This window comes from Suillus discolor (genome assembly GCF_016758755.1).
Source record: "Suillus discolor strain FC423 chromosome Unknown F5147scaffold_5, whole genome shotgun sequence".
NCBI lineage: Eukaryota > Fungi > Basidiomycota > Agaricomycetes > Boletales > Suillaceae > Suillus > Suillus discolor.
Window position 1 is genome coordinate 1,064,514 of NW_024541252.1, and position 19,431 is coordinate 1,083,944.

The 19,431-nt window shown below is 47.1% G+C and overlaps 5 protein-coding genes across 5 annotated transcripts; 2 read left to right on the forward strand and 3 right to left on the reverse strand.

Annotated features, from left to right (window-relative positions):
• Positions 1 to 1,355: 1,355 nt before the first annotated feature.
• On the forward strand, positions 1,356 to 3,079 carry F5147DRAFT_308424 (uncharacterized protein). The gene is made up of 4 exons (XM_041429147.1): positions 1,356 to 1,463; positions 1,530 to 1,547; positions 1,613 to 2,847; positions 2,906 to 3,079. Exons 1-3 carry the CDS (start codon positions 1,428 to 1,430, stop codon positions 2,816 to 2,818), a joined length of 1,260 nt encoding a protein of 419 aa, XP_041298217.1. The 5' UTR covers positions 1,356 to 1,427; the 3' UTR covers positions 2,819 to 2,847; positions 2,906 to 3,079.
• Positions 3,080 to 5,252: 2,173 nt separating this feature from the next.
• F5147DRAFT_672352 (uncharacterized protein) lies at positions 5,253 to 6,218 on the reverse strand. The gene is made up of 3 exons (XM_041435670.1): positions 5,873 to 6,218; positions 5,799 to 5,821; positions 5,253 to 5,745 (listed from the first exon to the last, which is right to left on the reverse strand). Exons 1-3 carry the CDS (start codon positions 6,006 to 6,008, stop codon positions 5,704 to 5,706), a joined length of 201 nt encoding a protein of 66 aa, XP_041298218.1. The 5' UTR covers positions 6,009 to 6,218; the 3' UTR covers positions 5,253 to 5,703.
• A 4,474-nt stretch (positions 6,219 to 10,692) lies between these two features.
• Positions 10,693 to 13,747, forward strand: F5147DRAFT_672363 (WD40 repeat-like protein). Its single transcript, XM_041435671.1, has 8 exons — positions 10,693 to 10,781; positions 10,831 to 10,943; positions 10,998 to 11,092; positions 11,142 to 11,241; positions 11,301 to 11,447; positions 11,497 to 11,632; positions 11,682 to 13,588; positions 13,642 to 13,747. Exons 1-8 carry the CDS (start codon positions 10,764 to 10,766, stop codon positions 13,739 to 13,741), a joined length of 2,616 nt encoding a protein of 871 aa, XP_041298219.1. The 5' UTR covers positions 10,693 to 10,763; the 3' UTR covers positions 13,742 to 13,747.
• Positions 13,748 to 14,677: 930 nt separating this feature from the next.
• F5147DRAFT_672371 (uncharacterized protein) lies at positions 14,678 to 15,910 on the reverse strand. The gene is given in 5 exon segments (XM_041435672.1): positions 14,678 to 15,026; positions 15,078 to 15,148; positions 15,208 to 15,297; positions 15,356 to 15,817; positions 15,828 to 15,910. 4 exon segments carry the CDS (start codon positions 15,590 to 15,592, stop codon positions 14,939 to 14,941), a joined length of 486 nt encoding a protein of 161 aa, XP_041298220.1. The 5' UTR covers positions 15,593 to 15,817; positions 15,828 to 15,910; the 3' UTR covers positions 14,678 to 14,938.
• A 203-nt stretch (positions 15,911 to 16,113) lies between these two features.
• Positions 16,114 to 18,676, reverse strand: F5147DRAFT_672373 (permease for cytosine/purines, uracil, thiamine, allantoin-domain-containing protein). Its single transcript, XM_041435673.1, has 15 exons — positions 18,502 to 18,676; positions 18,377 to 18,441; positions 18,307 to 18,322; positions 18,241 to 18,254; positions 17,975 to 18,187; positions 17,843 to 17,928; positions 17,679 to 17,784; positions 17,437 to 17,628; positions 17,170 to 17,383; positions 17,078 to 17,117; positions 16,900 to 16,967; positions 16,709 to 16,846; positions 16,551 to 16,654; positions 16,440 to 16,498; positions 16,114 to 16,389 (listed from the first exon to the last, which is right to left on the reverse strand). Exons 1-15 carry the CDS (start codon positions 18,586 to 18,588, stop codon positions 16,160 to 16,162), a joined length of 1,632 nt encoding a protein of 543 aa, XP_041298221.1. The 5' UTR covers positions 18,589 to 18,676; the 3' UTR covers positions 16,114 to 16,159.
• Between the last annotated feature and the right edge of the window lie 755 nt (positions 18,677 to 19,431).

Consider the following 19,431-nt stretch of genomic DNA (forward strand, 5'->3'; position numbering starts at 1 on the left):
AATCAGCAGGCACATTCGGAGGTTCCGCCTGACAGGTTTCCTTATGAGAAGAACGGCTTACGATCTGATACACGTGAAGTTCTCTGCTCCAATCGAGCGAAGTGACTCCCACCGAACCCTGAAGAGCAGAGCCTTCTCTTTCGAGAATGTGATGACATCCCGCACTACAACATAAACAGCCTAAGAGTTCAGCGATTAAAAAAAAAAGCCACGAGGCAAAAGCTGGAAATAATTTTTGAGGGCATAAACGATGTGACATCCTGCCTCATCTCTCTAATTTTGGTATTGAGTCCTTGAGAATCCACTGATCAGATGCTATTAGAGGAACCCAAGGAGATCTGAGAGTAGGAAGCATAGTATACGCTCATATAATTTTCCGCATGATTGGAGTTCTAACAGCGTTCAACTCGTCGTCTCGGGGAGAAGTCACCCCTAAACAAATGCCATCAAGCGGTGTCCCTCCCGATTCTTCTCGTGCTCCAACGTTCTGCATCGATTGGTCGACTGGATCTTCCCGAGCCAAGATGTCGGGCAACAAACGGCACACTACCCTGCAGGAGTCAAAAATGGTCAAGAGTATTGTATTATAAGGATGCACTAGCCACATATCAGACTGTAGACCCGGATTCCGGGCGCTCCGTTGCTATGCGAATTCGTAGTGACATACTGTGCATGGCACGCTCGGACCGTTGGCCAAACGTTATTGATAGGGAGCTTGATTGTATAGAATTTTCTAAAATAACCAAGCGCTAGCGGACGAGACGGATCATCAGAAGCTCGAGGCCAAAAAAGTTCAAGGCCATCACACTGCTTTGACAACAAAGCAGTGTGGTTAACCCTAGTGACAGTGATGGATGATGATATGATGCTCACATGGGCAAAGCAATCGATTGGTATAGTATGTTGCTTCACCACACTCTCGGTGAGATGCATGTCGCTGCTCGCATATGACCGGTGTCGCAAGTCGCAGCTACACACTAGCTAGTAACGGAGAAATAAAAGACATTCAAAGACTTAAGCAAAAAGCTACCTACCACTGTAGCCTGGACAGGCAAGGGGTCATGAACTCGGGATCGCCCTCAGGCTGGGATAGCCTAGGTTATTGTGTGATGCACTTCAGAAGTCATCCGCCCGTCACGCGATGACAAAACCGAGTACTGGCGAAATAATCAACGACAGAAATTGTACAGTACGGGTTATGCTACTTACACCTGATTCAACGTTTGAACGCTCAAGCGCTAGCGCTCAACGTTCAAACGCCTGTTGAGTCAACGTGTTGGAACGTCAACGAACGTTGAACGTGGCACGCCTGGTTACATAACTTATACTCAGGCTTAAGCACCTCTCCAGCAAAATTTGAAGTTGAAATTGCCCAATATCATCATATACCCTTGTATACCGCGGCCGTGCAACGTTCACACCTTTAAATGATCAGTCCTGATTTATTGAATGATTTGTTAGATGTGAGTTTGATGCTTATCAGTCGCAATGGCGTGATCATTGCTCATCATAATGGGCCACATTCCTAGTCTCCCATCTTAGAGCCGGTACGGAAAATTCTAATCATACCGTTTGGGTCACTTTAAGACTCAAAGCTGATATTTTGGTTCAGCTATCCGAGTTGACGCCGATATCGTTCTCTTATCGTCCCTCCAGTCATGTTCCGTCCGACAAGGCCCCGACCATTCACGCTGTTGTAACGCAGCGAAAGTCACAACTTGCAGCTCTCGACGACCACATCGACCTTCTGACCCGTGCATTGGAAAAATTACAAGGCATCCAAGCTAGGTTGAAGGAGAAACGGGCCATTGTGCAAGAGTCATTTGAATTCTACCAAGCCCTGGCATCTCCAGCATGCTGTTTGCTACCATCAGAGCTTCTTGGAGAGATATTTCTTCGATGTCTTCCCCAGACAAATTATGTTGCACCTTCATCGGATGAATGTCCAATGGTCTTGACAAGGGTCTGCCGTCACTGGCGAGCGGTTTCCCTGTCCACTCCTCGATTATGGGCATCCTTAAGCATATCCTTGCTCAGGGCAGACACAACTGGCGGTGACGAGTACAAGCGCTGGTTAGAAAAAGCCAGCAGTGTTCCGCTGTCCATTCGTGTGGTGCATGACATGGACCTCTCAGATAGGAAAGAGCCTCTTTCCATACAATGGCTCCGACCTTTCTTGGGCCGATGTTCTGACCTTTGGTGGCATGGACCTCCCATCCAAGGTTTATTGGACAACTCTGTTCAGTCCCTGTCACGCTTTCAGGTCACCTTTCAGAAAGCAAATTTCCTGGTCTCCATACCCAGCCCAATGCCGCGACTCCGTTCTGCGGTCTTGCAATCCCTGACTTACGATCTACACTCTCTGCGTTCCATTGACTTGCCTTGGCACCAGCTTTTGGAACTGAAGATACAGTTCGCACTGGTTAGCAGTGCTACTTTTCTGCAGATCATCGGCCTCTGCACGCAAGTTCAACGGGTCAGCGTTTCCTCCATATGTGCGGATGCATTGCTACAGGCGGGCCTGCAACCGTCCCCTTTGATAGGCACGGTGAACCACAGTATTCATAAACTTGAGGTCAATGTTATCCGCGCCGGCTTGGGTAGCCTTTTCGAAGCTCTGACCCTACCAGCATTAGAGGAGTTGGTCATCCGCTTCTGTTCGCCGGATAGATATCCTTGGCCACACGGGCAATTTTCGGCATTCGTTACTCGGTCCAGATGCCCACTCAAGTGGCTCACCATACACCGCAACAAGGGCGCCGAGTCACACCTCACAGAATACCTTAAGATGTTGCCGGGTTTGAAGATAGTGATGTGATCAGGTGATAAGTAATGGACTTCAGTTCTGTACGTGTCCACCTCCTGCGATATCGAGTTTTACTTACTGCTTCTCATTCCTCTCCAGGAAATATAAAATTATAATTCCAGCATCGCCTGTTCTATTTGACTGGACTGTATCGGCCTTCTTTTGATCTTATTAATTCATCATCTCTGAGCCTGACTGTAGATGTTGTCTGTTGTACAGCAGCGCGCGACTTATGCATCACGCAGTCTTACCACAGAAGACCAACATCCTGGCGCTCATGTAGTTTTGGCGATCGCCGTCGCCTTCGACGCAATCACATCAAGAACCAAGTGATGCAAGAATAGATAAGTTTCACTAGAAGTCTTACGTGCCGATTGCAAATTCATGCCTGTTCCATTGTTGTCCAATGACATGTTCGTGATGTCGGCTGTCGTCTTGTTCAGGATGGGAGATGGGAATTGCATTATTCCAGTATCATGTCCCACCAGCTATGCAAGCCTATCTTCGAACATAACATTTATTTATCTTCCCCGCATTGTCCAGATACCAATGTACTGAACAAAGGGATGCCCATGTATAGTTCCAGTATCAGAGTCATCGTCGGGGTCAGAGGAATGTGCCGGTTTCTCGTAAGTTTTATCCGAGCTTTCACCGCGAGCCGCATTCCTGTCACTTGATCCCCTCAGGTGGTTTCCAAAAGAATTGTCTAGTTAAGTGAGCACTCGAGAATCATCGATGCAGAAGATTTGAACCACACATGCCCACTGACGGACACGCTGTATGAAACACGTAAGCATGTATAGCTTTCCTCTCGCATACTCCGCCGGAACACCCATATGTGCGCACGCCTTATGCATATTCGGCATTGGTAGGAACTCTATGCAAGGTCACGACGATTACTTAGACACCCCAAGTGTGTTTCTCTCGTATAGGAATTGCTTCTCTGCGGTGCCATTTCAGGTGCAAGAGATCTGTATTACGACAACGGAATTCATCTGCGCTCTGCACGGTGTCACGCCATGCGCCTGTTCGTCGATGATGCTTCTGTTTGGTCAATGCACACGTCCCTACATTACCTTTGAGACTGTACGGAGTCGCAAATTTCGGCAGTATTAGCAACCAAAATTGCACACACCTGGGGCATTCGTTTGACAGGACAAATCTGGGGAACTTACAGGCGTGTCGTCCCCACGATCAGAAAAGTGCAACAGTCGTTAGATTGTTCAATGAGCTGACGAGGTACTTACTATATGTGGTGCCTGAGTGAAAATCGTTCATCGTCCCCGCTGCCGCTGCCGCTGATTAAGCTAAACAGTCGCAGATCTGAGTTTATATCATCACATGGAGACAGTAAGTACCTGTACCAGGTGCCATGGAGGTACCATGGTGAACGACACCATGGTACCAACAGATGAGCTCAGTTTAACAATATGAAGAAATGAAAGCCCCTTGTGACCGTCATCCTCGTTCTCCGATGGTCTCCGATCCATCATGTTTTTGATGGCAGCAGGCCTTACAATATCCTCACACCGGGACAAGACTGTACCAGTGATCCTGGCGCATCATGCCCAATCAGGACTTATCATGATTTCATTTCCCAAGGCAATGAGGCTTCCGATAACGTTTTTTTCCTCCTAGTCACATCTGGGACAGGCCAAGACTATTACTGGTGTCTCCTGGGCTTTAGGACCCCATGTTCGGGGATAACGATTTGAGGATGTGCGTGTTCGGACCCTACGGCTGAGTTTTAGCGCTACCAAGATTATTCGGCTACCCTTTTCGAGCGTTCGTCTCTTGATATGGGAGGTTTACCAAGTCATGCGCACCCGATCACATCGAGGCGCTGGATAGGATGGGGATGATGCTGTTATCGCAGGTACGCATCCTGTGCATATTACTATGTTCTGGCGAATAAATGGGAATATAGCCTGACCGCGTGGGTCCCCTGCTAGATGTCAATTCGCGCAGTGACACTGATTCTGATGGAGTTCGTCTGCCTCGCTGTCTGTACTCGAAACTTTGCAATACGTCGGCAATTGCAGATCGTTGGCCTGCGAATGAGGGTGCTTCCACTTCAGAAATTCGCTTGCGTTTGTGCACCCCTATTTCTTCTGTAACCCTGTTAGCGTTCATGAGATCTCGTGGTCGGACATGCATAACACGTGTGATCAGATTTACAGCATGACTAACATAATGTGTTTCGGGACGGGTCCATCCTCCGCGGTGTAGTATGGTAGTCACCAGGGACAGGAAGGCTCTGTTACGCGGCACTAGTGATAACGCGCCACATGGATTAACAATGAAAACGGGTCTGATCATGGCTTGGCACAACTGAGATACTGTTTCAATACTCTCAGAAATATGATGCGACTCACCTAGTATACACTTTGCCCCTGGTGACGGAGACCGTGCACTTTCTGCAACCAGGAACACACAAATTGGGGATGTAGTGGAGGGACGACATCGTCTATTAGGTCTACCTGTAGTTGTGCTTCCCAAAAAATTGCGGTGGATATTAGAATAGACATGTATAGTAAGTGTTTTGTGCCAGAAGACTTAACGAAATAAGTAAATATACCACAAAAGGGGGTGAACGTGACCATAACGAAGCGGAAGTTCGGAACCAGCCAAAGAAAATGCAAAGAAGAGTAGTATCGTAAAAATGCATGTCATTCATGAATGACCCTCCACATCCCTCATCGAAGGCAATGTGACCACGCGTGTCTCTCCTATACCTGGGAGATATATAACCTTCACTTGCGACGTTGAGGGTGGCATGCCGCAGTCCTGAGATTGGGTTGGGCGTCTGTGGGTACCAGATGACCACGAGCGGTAACGTGATAGAATCACGGTGTCAAGGTTTGGCTTATGGCAGTGTTCATAAAACCATAGATTGGTTACCGGCGGGCGATGTAGCGCCAATAAACACCATTTGGTGGCTGAAAAAGGTGAGATTACTATAAGAGACGACAATGCAACACTGGTAGCGAACCTGGGTAAACTGGGTTGAGTCATCTAGAAGGGACATATGAGGATTGCTAGACACAAAGAAAAGTGGCAACTTACGAGCTCTAATGCATTCCCAAATATCCACGCCGCGACCTTTAGGATCCCATATTCCGCACTGAGAATACAAGCTCCAGTGCACATTGATCTCCCATATCCTTGTGGCATTTCCGATATATGGAGTTGCGCCAGGCATACTGTTAGGATGAGGTGACTGAATGATGATGGCTAGAAGGAGTTGTAGATAATGGGATAGAACGGACGGCTCTATGTATTGAGAGAAGAGAGGAGAGATTCTTTGAACGATGCCAGGGTAGGGTCGGATCGTCAAATGGTTAGGACTGCTAGGGAGAGCAAGGAGAACATTTATATAGCTGACGGGAAGAAAGGCAATATATTATTGTGACGACCAAAGTAGTGACATCAACGCACATATAAAGAAAATTACGTTAGTGTGACAGCATCGGTTAATAAAGACATTATGTACGAAATTCTCAACTTTCTATATTTGCACATAATCATCTTACTAGCCTGTATGCGCACCGATCGCTTCCCGGCATAGCATATGTGGCCCACGATACTGGTATTCGACGTCACTCAAGGAATGAATCGTACAGTGACTTCAAAGTGAATAAAATATAGTAAAACATAAAATAAAATATACCAAGAAAGTGACCTACCAATTCCAACTAAATGCGTTCGATTGTAAACGTGTTCGATTTCTAGAACTTCACAATGACGCTGAGATTTCAAAGCTCGGATTTCAATCACTCAACGTGACGACATGGCTGCCGCGAGCTGATGGCCTGATGGCAAGTGTTCCATCTTTTTCTTCCGCAATCTCACCTACTTCGGTGTATGACGCATTCATTCCACTAGCAAAAAATATCGTAAGGTCTGCCAGGGTCTACCCTTTGTTCATGATATTTTCCTCTCAGTCCATTGCGGAGATAAGGTAAATGAACTTCAACACGATTGATGGGGTCATCGGTCGGCGACATTCCCTGAATTGCCGGCGGTTCCACGTCTACGGAATAAAAGCGTGAAACAATCGCGAAGAATGCGCAAAGCACACATCAAACAACCGGTACCGTCAGCGGACAAATCGTGAAGAAAGCGCAAAGTAAATTTCGGTTAATATCAAACAACCGGTACCGTCATTAGAAAGGACGTGAATCCATGTGAGTCGCAGAGGCTAACGATGCCTTCGAGAACCCTTTGTGAGAAAAATGACGAAAGTTGTGAAGGAAAATGGCACATGCTCTACTCTCATGTTCATGACAAATCCCGACGCTGTCAATGATCCGGGGAACATTCCGACTATCTGTCCTTAAGTCGGATCTTAACTGGTTGGGATCGGGAAATTAGGGACAAACCAACGTATCTTTAATAAGTAGAAGCGTGTTTCACAACCGAGCAAGTAGAGCTAACTTACTAGGTTGGTGAGAATAGCTTTGGCGACACCTCAGCGAATCGGGTTGTGAGTACGCGAAAGCAGATTACCGGGTGCCCACGATCCCTCTTCGCTCGCATGGCGTACCTCATATAAGCTATCACTCAGCAGACACGAAGCACATTAAGAAGACGTTATCGTCCCTGACCCCAGTAATCTCTGAATCCTGCCCGGAGGTTGTGGGCTGATTGTGTCTTTGCGGGTAAGTGGGGTAAGGACAACCGTATCTGGCTGCGATGTGCATGTACCGGATCCGTAGCAACCAGGAACAATACCATCACCTGCTTTGTTATCTGATATCTCAGTCTTCAAGATATGACTCCATGGTCTGATAACGGATTCTGTCAACATGAGGACGGGAGGGCAAGACCACCAGTCCTCTTGTGACAGGCTTAGGCTATCACCCACCAGGAAGCGTGGGGTAAGAAGATCTGATGCCCTACAAGAGCGTCAATATCAGTACCCCAGTTCCTGAGTGACGCGATTCCGCTCTAGGAGTCCGTGTTGCAAAGTCCTTTGGGAACGGCTCATGACCGGGTGACCGGTGGCTGCAAATCGCCAAGAAGCAATTGTAAGCTACGATTGATTGCGCATGCATCAGGTATTCTATGCAGCAACCTAACACTGTCGCGGTAAGAAGGGAAACGGCATCACCCATCTCATTATTCATAGTCCGGACTATCATAGTTGGGACTTGCCGTGCACCCCAAACTTTTATACCATTAAACTTCAGTAGACATTAGATGAGATTTTTTTATCAAGTCGTTGACGACATACCCCGCACAAAGATGAAATGAGTGCAGCGAATCAAAATACGGACTGGCTTCGATAGCTTCTCGCATGGGCACCATGATGGGTAAAATCATATAGTACTAGCGACTCCTGAGGTCCTTGAACAGCTCCAACTTGAAATAGCCCTCCGGAACCTTGTATTGATCCCGCCGAACGGGTAGTTAAAATTGGTGTCTGCCAAAACTGCGTGCTATAACTATAGTCGCAATGGACAAGTAGCCGAGCTAAGCTAGTAAATATTGGTGTTGGGAACATATAGAGCGGCGAATAGTATGTTTCAACTTAGTAAGTTTAGGTGTTACAAGGGAAGTCACACGATGTCACGGTCTGGCAACTCGTGCACCGCGCATGTCTTTGCCACAAACGTTAACTTTGGTTTCACTTCATCCGTGGGCTGTGACACCCGGCGCTCGATCTACACCCAACTGCCCAAATTCTGAAATAACGTCATTGACTGCGAAGCTCTATCATATCGCTTTAATTTGGGGATGCTCAGTCGACGGATGGTAAGTAGCGAGCAGAAGTCACTTGTAATTAACAACCCTGAACTTTGTTTCTCGCAAAGGCTTTTGGCTGGGGTAGCCTCATTCTGGCTGCCGGAGGCAGTTTTCTTTATGTAAAAACATCGCTCAGAGATCGCAGAAGGCGACAACCTTCTTTAACCGAACGTAGTCCTTGACCCGGAATGATGCGGACTACCGCTCCTCGTGAGTTTGTTCCCCGCTGCCATGTCATGTTTTGATTCCTTTTTTTTTGTTCGAGTCATGGCGCAGACAATTTCATGCAGTCTTTGAAATGTGGCATGCTCCCTTCGTTATCTTGGAGCACAAAAAACCTATGATGCAATAGCGTAATTTTGGCAAATCGCGTGCGCTCCCGAACTTTACTGCTCCACTCATTCGCTGGTTAATTACCGCCGTACTGCGGTGGTATCCGTCTGATAGACGATTACAGTGTTCATGCTCGCAAATGAACGTTATGTGTACACTGAAATTTAGATTCGTCCAGATTTCGATACGGGGTGCCTTCCAAGATTTTGTTCTAGTCTGTCGTCTGAGTTGTGAGGGTAGCGTGGCCCGGGAGCGTGGCCAGACCGTCATCATGATATTGCAAAATCCATTACCCAGTTTAGAGTTAGAGCCCACTATTCGCAACTTCGTGATCTGATGCCACAAGCCAAATATTGTCACAGCGAACATCTATGTTACTAAAATAATTTCTAGGTCTCGATCTTTCGAGGTACATTTGTCGTAGGTGGCGTTGCACTATTTTTGCCAATTCCCACTGACATCATAGAATGAAAATTCCGCACCACAGGGAGTGCTATATCCACCTGCGTATCTTTTATCCCGAATGTCGACTTACTTCTGAACGTCATATTTCTCGTCAACAGAAGCATGGAGGTATGCTAGGTGCCAACAGCGATGGTCACACTGCTTTCTCCAAGTGTCTTCTCGACCTGACATATTCGTCGAAGAACTCCAACGTATATGCCCAAGCGTCCGACGGGAGCGGCAGTGGACGAACTTGCGAATTCACCAGTGGGCTAGCATGAGTGACGAGAAAGACACCAAACGCTGGAGGGCAAAGGTTGCGAGAAAGACTTTGGCACGATATAATGCTACAGTCAACACTGACAATGTTCCTTCAAAATCCAAGTCATTCCTCGGTTTCTACTTTACGGTACTCTGGATGTTAATGTTCGTTTTCAACCTAAAGATACTTACTGATACTTGATGTCCCTTCCATTAGTCGTGTTCTTGAGGTCAAACCAGTCACGATCAAACATAGCTAAGATTCTTACAGCGGACATGATTCCCTAGAGTGTGCTCATCACTTTTCAACCATACAACAGTATTTGTTTCGTGTCTGCACTGAAATATATTTATGGCAAAAAAGAAATAAAATAAGTCCAACAAACTTACGATCAAAATCCCTCGGAATTAGAACAATGTGAGCTGGACGACCTCGACAAGCCTCTCAAGTTCCCGGATTCACATGTGTCTGCTGGCAACAATAACGAGAAGATGAGGTACCTTTCAAGACATCAGTCAGCGTGGCTCGTTCACCTCTTGCTGCCGTCAATAACGTCGCGCATAGGTACGTTCCGTGCTTGTTCGTTTCGTCAAGGACAACGAACTCGGAGCCATCACCAACGGAGTGATCTTGAATTCCTCTCGACAAGCTTCGTCGTGTTTGATAGCGAGCTTTCGTAGAACTCTTCGCGTCAGGCCAGCTTCTTTGAGATTGCAAGAGAGCGTAGAAGGACCCATAATGATATCGTGCTTAAATGCAAGCCATGTGCATATTTCATCGAGGTACAAGTTCGACTTCTTTGCAAGAAGGCCTTGAATGAATGACTTTCAAGAGTGTCCGTGTAATGCGTCTAATGAGTGGTGAAGGAGGTTTCTCGACAGTGTCGTGTTCTTCGAATATCGGTTGCAAGTGAAAATAGCTTCTCCGCGAGCTTCACGGGTACTTTCCTACTCTTGTCCGTGATCGATTGATCCCACAGATAAAATGCGCATCCTTTCAGGTCTTGCTGACCTGCCGGTTGATCATGGTTGTGAAACTGACAATACTGATGAGGGCGTTCAAGTTGAAGGGCATGACTTCCTTTTTGGTCAGACCCACAAATTTTGGCTTGTGTCATTACTTCCTCAAAACTGCCTCTTGCTTTAAGCCTGCTCGTCGTTCTGAGCATTCATGAAGGCAAATTACAAGGTGAGACTTTGTACCAATTAGCAGAAACAGAAGTTCATCGTTTGTTTAGTTTTCCAACATCTGTGGGACAGTTTACCAGCAGGGGAACATTATTTTTACTCCCGATGGCAACACACTGCTGAGTCCTGTCGGGAATCGAGTATCAGTATTTGATTTGGTGAAGTAAGTGCATCATGTAGTATATGAGAGATGCTGAAGGATGACGCTCTTCCTAAGCAATAAATCCCGAACTCTGCCAGTCGAGAATCGTAAAAATATTGCTGCAATTGCCCTCAGTCCAGATGGGAACGTTCTGGTATCTGTCGATGAAGGTTCGTTGGGGTACTTGTAGATCTTGCGAATACTGAACATTTTGCGTAGATGGCAGAGCGTTGCTAGTAAATTTCAAAAGAGGCGTGGTATTGCATCATTTCAACTTCCAAAAACCGGTTCAGGATATACAATTTTCACATGATGGAAAGTGAGTTCTGCATTTTTTTTCGTGCGATCGATGGTTCTCATCTTCTGATCACCCTTTAGGTTCATCGCGGTGACCCATGATTCCCATGTGCAAGTTTGGCGCACGCCAAATCACCTAGTCCGAGAGTTCGCACCATTCGTACTTCACCGCACATACACGGGGCATCATGCCGAGGTATCCAGTATTCGATGGTCACCGGATTCAACGTGAGCGCATTTAGTTATTGTTATTGACCACTAAGCTCAGTGAAACTAGCTGCTTCATAACGACATCGCGCGACATGACTGCCCGATTATTTACCCTTGATCCCTTGGAAGGGTTTCGACCAAAAACGTTTGCTGGTCATAAGGACGCTGTGGTTGGAGCATACTTCTCTGCCGATGGCAAATTCGTAAGTGAAACTTAGTCTTTCGTCTTGCCTTTGACTTACATATGCTCAGATATACACTGTCAGCCGTGATGGTGCTGTGTTCACATGGACAGCCAAAGACGAGCCAGACGACGCTGAGGAGCCACAGCTTGTTTCTTCAGCTCTCGCACATTCAATTCCTCAGACAAGGTGGGGCGTATATGACCGCCACTATTTTAATCTCCCACACACGAAAGTTGTCTGTACCACCTTCCACCCATCTTCCAACCTCCTAGTCGTTGGATTTTCTAGTGGGGTGTTTGGGCTTTGGGAGCTTCCGTCATTCACAAATATCCACACTCTGAGCATCTCGCAGGAGAAGATATCATCTGTTGCAATATCTCCAACCGGAGAGTGGCTTGCCTTTGGCGCACGTAGGCTTGGTCAGCTCCTTGTCTGGGAATGGCAATCAGAGTCCTACATCCTCAAACAACAGGGACACTATTTTGATATGAACACGCTAGCTTACGCTCCAGACGGGCAGACCATTGCCACAGGGGGTGATGATGGCAAGCTTAAGGTCTGGTCCGTACAAAATGGCTTCTGCTTCGTAACCTTCTCAGAGCACACTGCACCCATAATGGGCATCACTTTCGCGAAACACGGCTCTGTTCTCTTCTCCGCATCTCTTGATGGCACCGTTCGTGCATTCGACCTAGTTCGGTACCGCAATTTCCGAACTTTTACATCCCCTTCTCCTGTTCAGTTCTCTTCCATAGCAGTCGACCCATCAGGAGAAGTTGTTGCTGCAGGCTCAACAGACACATTCGAAGTCTTTATGTGGTCAGTCCAGACCGGGAAGCTCCTCGACATCCTCGCCGGCCATGAAGCACCCGTATCTACGCTTGCCTTCTCACCAACGGGTGCCAATCAACTAGCGAGTGGTTCTTGGGATCGCACTATTCGCATTTGGAGCATTTTTGGCAGATCACGCGCTGTGGAACCTCTTACACTCTCCTCCGATGTTCTCTCGATTGCGTTTCGACCGGATGGCGTGGAGCTAGGAGCGTCTACGCTTGATGGCCAGATCACATTCTTTGATGTGCGATCAGGAAAGCAGTCAAATGTCATTGATGGCCGCAAAGATGTTTCTGGAGGACGAAAAGCAGACGATCGAGTCGCGGCTGCCAATAGTTCCTCCACGAAGGCGTTCACGAGCCTTGCATATACTGCAGATGGGTCATGTGTACTTGCCGGTGGAAATAGCAAGTACGTTTGTCTATATGACGTACGTGAGGGAGAGGGAGTGCTTGTGAAGAAGTTCCAGATTTCAGAAAACCTCTCGCTAGATGGCACTCAGGAGTTTCTAGATAGTCGCAAGGTCAACGATGCGGGTATCAACATCGATCTGATTGATGACCGCGGCAATGCCAGCGATCTAGAAGATAGGATGGATACGAGTCTACCAGGTGCATCGAGAGGAGCAGGCGACATGTCCATACGAAGGTACCGGCAAGAAGCACGCACTAAATGCGTGCGCTTCTCACCAACAGGGCGTGCTTGGGCAGCTGCAAGCACCGAAGGCCTCTTGATCTACTCTCTAGACGACACTGTTATGTTTGACCCTTTCGACCTCACAATAGATCTCACTCCGCAAGCTGTACTCAATATCCTTGCGGAGGGCGAGTACCTGAAGGCGCTTGTTCTTGCATTCCGCTTGAATGAAAAACCCATTATACAACAAGTTTACGAGCGCATTCCACGCAGTGATATACGCCTTGTTGCACGACAGATGCCTAATATTTATATCCCTGCACTCCTTCGATTCACGTCGGAGCATCTGGAGAAGAGTCCTCATCTCGAATTCGACCTCATTTGGGTGCAGGCTGTGATTACGGCACATGGTCGCTTCCTGAGGGATCACAGCGGTGAATATGCACCTGTATTGCGGGCGGCCCGGAAGGCATTAGGTGACGTAGAGGGGTCAATATCACGGCTGTACGTTTCTACCTGCATCCATAGGCGTTTGCGCCTCATTGATTGTTGTCCAGATGCGACGAAAATACGTCAACGTTGCAGTACCTCATTGACCAGTCGGTGGTCAAACATGGACTAGATACTGACATGTCATCAAACGCTTTGAATGATTGACTACCCAGTGAGTTATGACTTTTAAACATTAGGCTTGTCGTCTTACTAACGGTAGTACCTAGCAATAGGTGTCGTATAGAAACATGTTACATATCAAATAAAAGTAGATTAGACAGGTGCAAATTAATGGACTTTCATCGTACAAGGGGGACCAGCAAAACATTCCTCATTCCCATGACATCCTGACTACTTCTTGACAGGTATTTCTAAGCGACGGTAACGATGCTGAGAATGCAATTTCTGGAAAGTAGTCATAACACTCACTGTCACTGTGCCTCTGATCCACACCCCGATAGCCCCAATAATACGCAAGCCCTGTTCCAGCAATGAGAGCTGCGGTCATGATGAACTGCGTGATCCAAATGATGAGCGGTCGCAGTCAGTACTGATTCACTGAGCGCACAAATCTGTTCCTTGGCGGCTGATTATGCCAGTATTTCTGGGACATATCTCCCTGCTGGCGGAAATTAGGGGTCGGATGCATCTTGGAATTGTTTCTTCGCTGAGATGGTGGTTGTTGTCGAAAGAGATCATAGGAGAAGATGACTTGAGTATGATGTCACCTGGTTGGTGATGTTTACGTCTCTGGATCTACGGGTAATATCCCTAATCGCTATCTACTCCCATTGCACGGCGAGCGGTCGATGATACTTACTTTCAGGCTCTGCGGGAATCGTGTTATGTAAATGGCCATCGAGATGTTGCTGCTTTCCATTCTGATCAAGGTTTCATTTTGTACTGCCCATGTCTATATTTCTTACGCAGCTCGAGTCTGGCACTACTCATTAATCATTTTTTGTTAGGTTTTTTTACAGAATGGCTACTACGCCCAGCAGTTCCATGTTCCATCACTTGCCTTGAATGTCTATTGACTGATGCGGCTAATTCTGGTTTGTGTAATGCCTCACATTCACAGAGGCTACATTTGCGGACCATGCCCAACCTTATGCGTGCCATGTGCTGCAGCGGACAGCAATGTATACTTGTATGAACAACATGAAAAACAGCGGGCTGCAACCTAATCTCCGTGACAATTGCAACAAGCGCATAGAAACATACTGGCAAACCAGCTGGAGGAAATCCTTCAGGTACATGCTTATTTATCCTGGATCATCCACAACTGCCTTTTGATGGGAGGCTCCTGTTGGTCCTCAAGGGTGACCTGCAACGAACATCAGGAACAATATGGTACCACGGTCAATGGGCTAGCATCACCGATCCATTATTTTCAAGTTCCAAAGTATAGACGCTTTGATCGTCTTTGGAGTCATGGGGGATTTGGAATCTGCACCTCATCGTCAGTTGATAGGCATGGTCTGAATCGCATAATACGCACGCGACATTTCCGCCTACGAAGACCAATTTCCACCAGTGCTCAGTGTCGCTCATGATGACTTGCTTGCCCGACTGCAAATTTGTGCAAAGAGGTGAGATTGGCATCGGAACCGCTTCTTGCAGACACTGACGTTCCACGACAAGTAATCTCCAGTATCCTTGTTCTGGACCGACCACAAACGCATGTCTGTTTCTTTGACATATTTATATCTCGAGGTCCACTATTGATATCACTCCTCAGCGCAAGGGTCGGAACTTCATCTTTGGCTATCTACTGACCCTCTGATTGTCAGTCTGATTGAAGGCTTGGCCTTCGACCTTCGTGTGCACACCGTCTCTGTGCGTCCCCAACACGAAGTCAGGGTCACGCACATTTACAAGGACACCGTTGATAGACATGATAATCGAAATTTGTTGTTGGGGAGGCAAGGAAGAGAATACGAGAAGCGAGTTGGTCTTCATAACATCATTTATATGCGTCCTCAGGGTACAGACTCGGCGACGGCATTCTGCCATCACGGGCACCACATGCGCTTCTGAATCGCGTAAGCCGCAGCCTGAGCTCAACGCTGATACTGTAATTGCAACTCGCCGCCTCGTGACTCGTATCAACCATCGTGGCCACTACTCTGGAACTTTCAAGGAACTATCATCATTCCTCGTTTTCGCCTGCCAAGAATGTTTGTCGATGAATTTACCTCATCCTGTCACTTTCACTTCCATTGCGGAAGGAGTCGAGCATCATTTCTCGATTAAGAGCATATTTCTCAGCAGTAGCTACTACATACCCTGCCCTGGCACTTCCAAATGGCTTTATAAACATTCCTCAATTTCGCTTCGCGGGGAATGTTTGATCGCAGGGCAGGATTATTACTCGACTTCTCAGCGCTCAGCATTGACTATACATAGTGCATCTATTGCAAAAGAAGTTTCGAAATTTACAAAGCATTCGTCTAAATCTTACTGGTGGGGAATATTTAGCACATTGTCAGGACTTTCGAGAGATCAGTTGATTTCCCGTATCAATGTCCATGTCCCATCACTTGCCTCGAATGTTTATTGACTGTCCGAAGTCAGTTAAATCTATACGGTAGATTCCTTCTCTGTGGAACCGTCCTTTGATTTTGTATCATCGTTGCAGTTCGCCATCTTTTCCTCATACCCAGATACATCTATTTCCTCAAATCTGTCAGCAGCTCCAGGAACCGGAAACATCCTGCTCAATATATAGAACACGATACTTGAAGTGCCAAATCCTGTGAAGAAGGACAAGTCGAATATGTGAGTCGCAGCAGCTGGTACGGGTATTCCAACTGTGGAACTATGAGTACCGCAAGCAAAATACAAACTAACAGGGACGTACTATCCCCAACGAACCCCACTACATTGATGGCAATGCCTGCCACGTATGCTGCGTACGCTCTTTAAACTCAAGTGAGCGATGGAGAGCCAACATTTCTAGTCTTCCACAGACCTGGGATTGAAACCATAATTGTACCAATACCAACTTCCTTTGCGGGTGACGTAGAGGTCGGCGACGTTATAATGGCCCTTGCGCACAAACCAGTATTCAGCGGCCTAGAGGCATATTAAGTCTGAAATAAAATGCGATACAGATCCAGGTGCACTCACCATAACTCCCGCGATCGCGCTCAGGAAGACCGTGTACGCAGACATATAGGAGGAAAAACGGCTGCTGCTTGCTACCAGATTCCAGGGACACATGACAAGTCCGACAATTGCTGATATATACCCGCCGCGTCTGACATTCTGTGATGAAAATAAGTACTTCCTGAAATCAATGCATGAAGTAAATAATTTACGATGAAACGTGGACATAGCGCCGTCAGATCACAACCCGCACTGACTGAGTTAGCGCTGATGTTCCCTCTAGAAACGGGCGGGGTACAAAGTATGAGCTATGACAGCGACTCGTGCGTCCATTACATACCCTATCTGAGATCAATCAGTATTAGATCTTCAAGGAAGTTGACATGATGCCTACCTGAGCTATAATGAGAGAGAAGGCGATGAACCAGACCTATAATGATCTTCTCGTCAGTGCAAAACAACCTTGCATTGTTCATACTCACACCAAATCGAGTGGCAGGGGATGGGTTGTCGTCCAAGAACATTCCTAGCAAATCCACGGGCGACCAAACTACTTCCCCGTAGATTGCTTGTGACGATGAGCTGACGATCACACCGAAGAGACAGACTAAACCATAAGAGAGGGGAATGGACCAGAGCTGGGAAATGATCGGTGTGGATGGAGTCTTCGCCCGTGACCCAAAATCCGGCGCGTTCCTACAAATATGGTAAGATTATGGAGATAATACATGAAAGCATAGCAGGCATACGTCGTCAATGTTATGAGGTTACTGATGCATATACCAATATTGCTGATCATGGCCCATGCCAGTTCGGAGCCATGGATAGTCGCCGGCTGTTTGACGATCGGTCCAACACCTTTTGCCTTGACGATGCACCAAATCATAAAGATGACACAGGCAATGGGTGAGACGATCGTCTTGAACGTGAAGAAATGACGACTGTTGCCAGCTCATCAGTAATCCGTCCGAATGAACTTCTCTAAACGTACATTTTGTGCACGGGAGGCCATATGAAGGGCAAAGATATAATCCAAAAAATGAGGAAGCACATGAAATCCCTGGTATTAGTGCCAGAGGACAAGGGCATGGAATTTGCTTCGTCGTATAAGGTATCAGATCAGATCACGAAGGACCAACTCATCAATAAACTCACGGATATTATTAACACTTGGCCAGATTGTACGGAGCATCACTAAAACGCATGAACCGCCGATACTCGATTGCACTCCGTACCAGATACTGCAATGCAGTGAGTACAGCACGGCGCAGAAGACATCATACCTACCATGCCATCGTCGCTCTATTGAATACACACCACAGACTTCCAAATATTCCGAAGCTGGCACGGTTGACGACAGGGAAGGTAACATGAAATACAGCACCCGGCCGACCCAACAGGACGACAAACGGCGTCATCACACCGTAACCAATCCAGATAGTCAGCCAGGCTTGCCACCACGACATGCCCATGACGATCATGCTAGAAGTTATCATCCAACTATCGGAGAACCTGTATGAGTTTATACTACAAGCTGAAGATTTGCAACTAACCTTCCGACATTTATCTGCGAGCAGAGCTTCATAAGGGTTCTGTCATTGTGACGATTCACTACTCACTGACGTGCTCGCCCAGCTGGCCAACAAGCTTGTTAGTTGTGCAGTCAATCCAATAGATTGCAGCCCTCACAAAGCGACATAACTGAATGCAGTCCACGTTCTTTCCTCTATTGGAACTGGCAGTAGATCGTCGCTCTGAGGACCCATACAGTAAGCTTAAACTGTTGAACCTAGTAATCAGAACTTGAAACTCACCGAAACAAATTGCAGGTCGGAGGGAGCACGCTCTTCTCGAGTATGGGGAACCTCGAGCGCTTTGAGCAATTGTCTTGCAAAGTCCATCAGTTACGATAAGCCGTAGACTCTGGGCACAAAAGTGCAAAGTACACGTATTTAAGACAATCCTCTTATCTTTCCTGAACTGTCAAACTGCATGAATGTATTTTATGTCAGGGGTTAAACGTATGCCTTCTACTGCGGTTGCTAATAGAAGCTTGAGAACAAGGTCATATCATGGCGTGCCTAGTAATGTCAGAGGATCAGCATTTCGCAGTGGCAAATGACTCGTGAGGTGACACCTGACCTTCCCGATATGTATAGTTGTGGCTCGCCAATGGCACTATCTAACTAGTCGTTTCCCCCGACACCAGCAATAGATCCTGCCCCACGTCCTTAGGATTACTATCTACCTACCACTGACCAGGCTCGGGCAAGTACGTTCCGTTCCGTTATCCGGCAACCCCCGCTTCCTCTCCTACAGACTATTCCCACGCCACTCCTCCTCTCCTCAATGTCTAGCCGTGCCAGGGATAGAGGGCGAGACAACCGCAGTGGGCCTGGGTGAGTTTCTGTTGTGTAACATAGACTACTGTTAAAGACGTACTCTATAAGTTGTGAGGCAGTCCTAGCGGCCTGCCCCTCAGAGAACGAAGGACTGATAGACGAAACACAAGAAGCTAACAGAATAACATTAACAGGTCCAGAGAGGCCCGTCAGGGCTATAGTTTCTGAGCCTTTCTTGGATGTATCCAATAAAATATTTATAAACTCACAGGACTCAATTTCAAATTTGTCAGTCAGAGTCACGTGCGCGCGTTATAGGAACGCGTCGTACTAGCCTGAGGGTCCACAACCGCCACATCAATTGATCAATGGTCTACCGTATTTGTGCCACATTGGTCGACC